Here is a 1,487-nt window from a genome sequence, read left to right as displayed (position 1 = left end):
GAACACTGTAGAATGCCTTCAATATCACACTACATGTACTAGCTGGTCTGCACTGATTAGCAGAAATGATTCATTAAGTGGAAAAGCGCTGAGTGGAAAGGACTTTTTGTGAGACATGAGGGAGAAGTGAAAATGGGAAGTGATTTCTAAATCTTCAGCCAGTCTTGAGACCAGCAGTTAGCATAATGGCTATGTTGCTGGACTCCCATGTAGTTGACTGTGGTTCGCGTCCTGGATCTGGTGGCTTAAAACTCATGCCAGGCGCATGTGTGTGCATGCCCAAGATCCCAAGAGGAGAATGGAGGAGAAAGGATTGTGACGTGGTCATCCTCCCTGGGGAAGATCACACACACACACACACACACATTATAATTTATTATATACATGCATATGTATACATAAATTATAACCCTTTCAGATTTCCTGGTTTAAGTCAGTTTCTTTCTTTACCTAATACTTAAAGTCTCATCTATAGAATGCTGTAAAGGGGAGACCGAATATAAAACAAAACCCTGTAGATTATGGAGATCTCAAGATTCTCAGATAAAGACTCAAGCCCTACTGCACCCAGAAAATAGGCGAATGATGCTTCTTTGAATCTGCTTGGTCTTCATGCTGTATATAATAGGGTTCATGAGTGGAGGAAAGAGAAAGTAGACATAGCTCATGGTGATGTGCACCACGTGTGGCGCATGTTTCCCAAACCTGTGGATGAAAGTCAGGCCGATCACAGTGACGTAAAATACCAGGACACAGCTAATATGGGAGACACAAGTGTTGAGGGCCTTAGCTCGCTCCTCCCCAGAGGCGATGCCCATTACTGTCTTAAGAATTAAAATGTAGGAAAAGACAATGATCAGAGCATCTAGGAAGAAAGTAAAAGCAACCAGAACGACCGGGTATATGCGATTAAATGTGATATCAGCACAGGCAAGTTTCATGACATCTTGGTGGAGGCAGAAAGCATGGGAAAGAACATGGGAACGGCAATATGGAAACCAATAGAGAGGCAAAATTGGGGGCATGATAGATACAAAGCCCCTTGCCAGCATCCCGAGTCCTATCCTCATCACACGAGAATTGGTCAGAATGGAGTTGTACCGAAGTGGAGTGCGGATGGCAATGAAACGGTCATAGGCCATGGCAAGTAAGATCCCCGATTCTGCAATGGCCAGTGAGTGAATGAAGTAGGACTGAGTGAAACAGGCTTGCTGAGCAATCTCCCTCTGGTTCAGCAACAGAACCCCCAGGACTGTGGGCATCGTAGTAAGTGTCATTCCAAAATCTGTGCCTGCCAGCATAGCCAGGAAGTAGTACATGGGTTCATGAAGGCTATGGTCATTCCAAACGAGGAGGAGAAGTGTGCCATTGCCAAAAAGGATGGAAAGGTAGATGGCAAAGAAGGGAATAGAAATCCAGTGGTGAATTCCCTCTGAACCCAGGAAGCCAGTCAGCAAGAAGGGAGCTGCACTGCTATTGGACAACAT

General features: G+C 45.1%; 1 protein-coding gene across 1 annotated transcript; it reads right to left on the bottom strand.

The window, feature by feature from the left end:
- Nucleotides 1-551: 551 nt before the first annotated feature.
- Nucleotides 552-1,487, bottom strand: LOC102475647 (olfactory receptor 51B4). Its single transcript, XM_014589039.1, has one exon. The coding sequence runs from the start codon at nt 1,485-1,487 to the stop codon at nt 552-554; it is 936 nt and encodes a 311-aa protein (XP_014444525.1).

This window comes from Tupaia chinensis, unplaced genomic scaffold (assembly GCF_000334495.1).
Source record: "Tupaia chinensis unplaced genomic scaffold, TupChi_1.0 Scaffold000325_1, whole genome shotgun sequence".
Lineage (NCBI taxonomy): Eukaryota > Metazoa > Chordata > Mammalia > Scandentia > Tupaiidae > Tupaia > Tupaia belangeri.
This window is presented reverse-complemented; position numbering and strand designations above follow the sequence as displayed.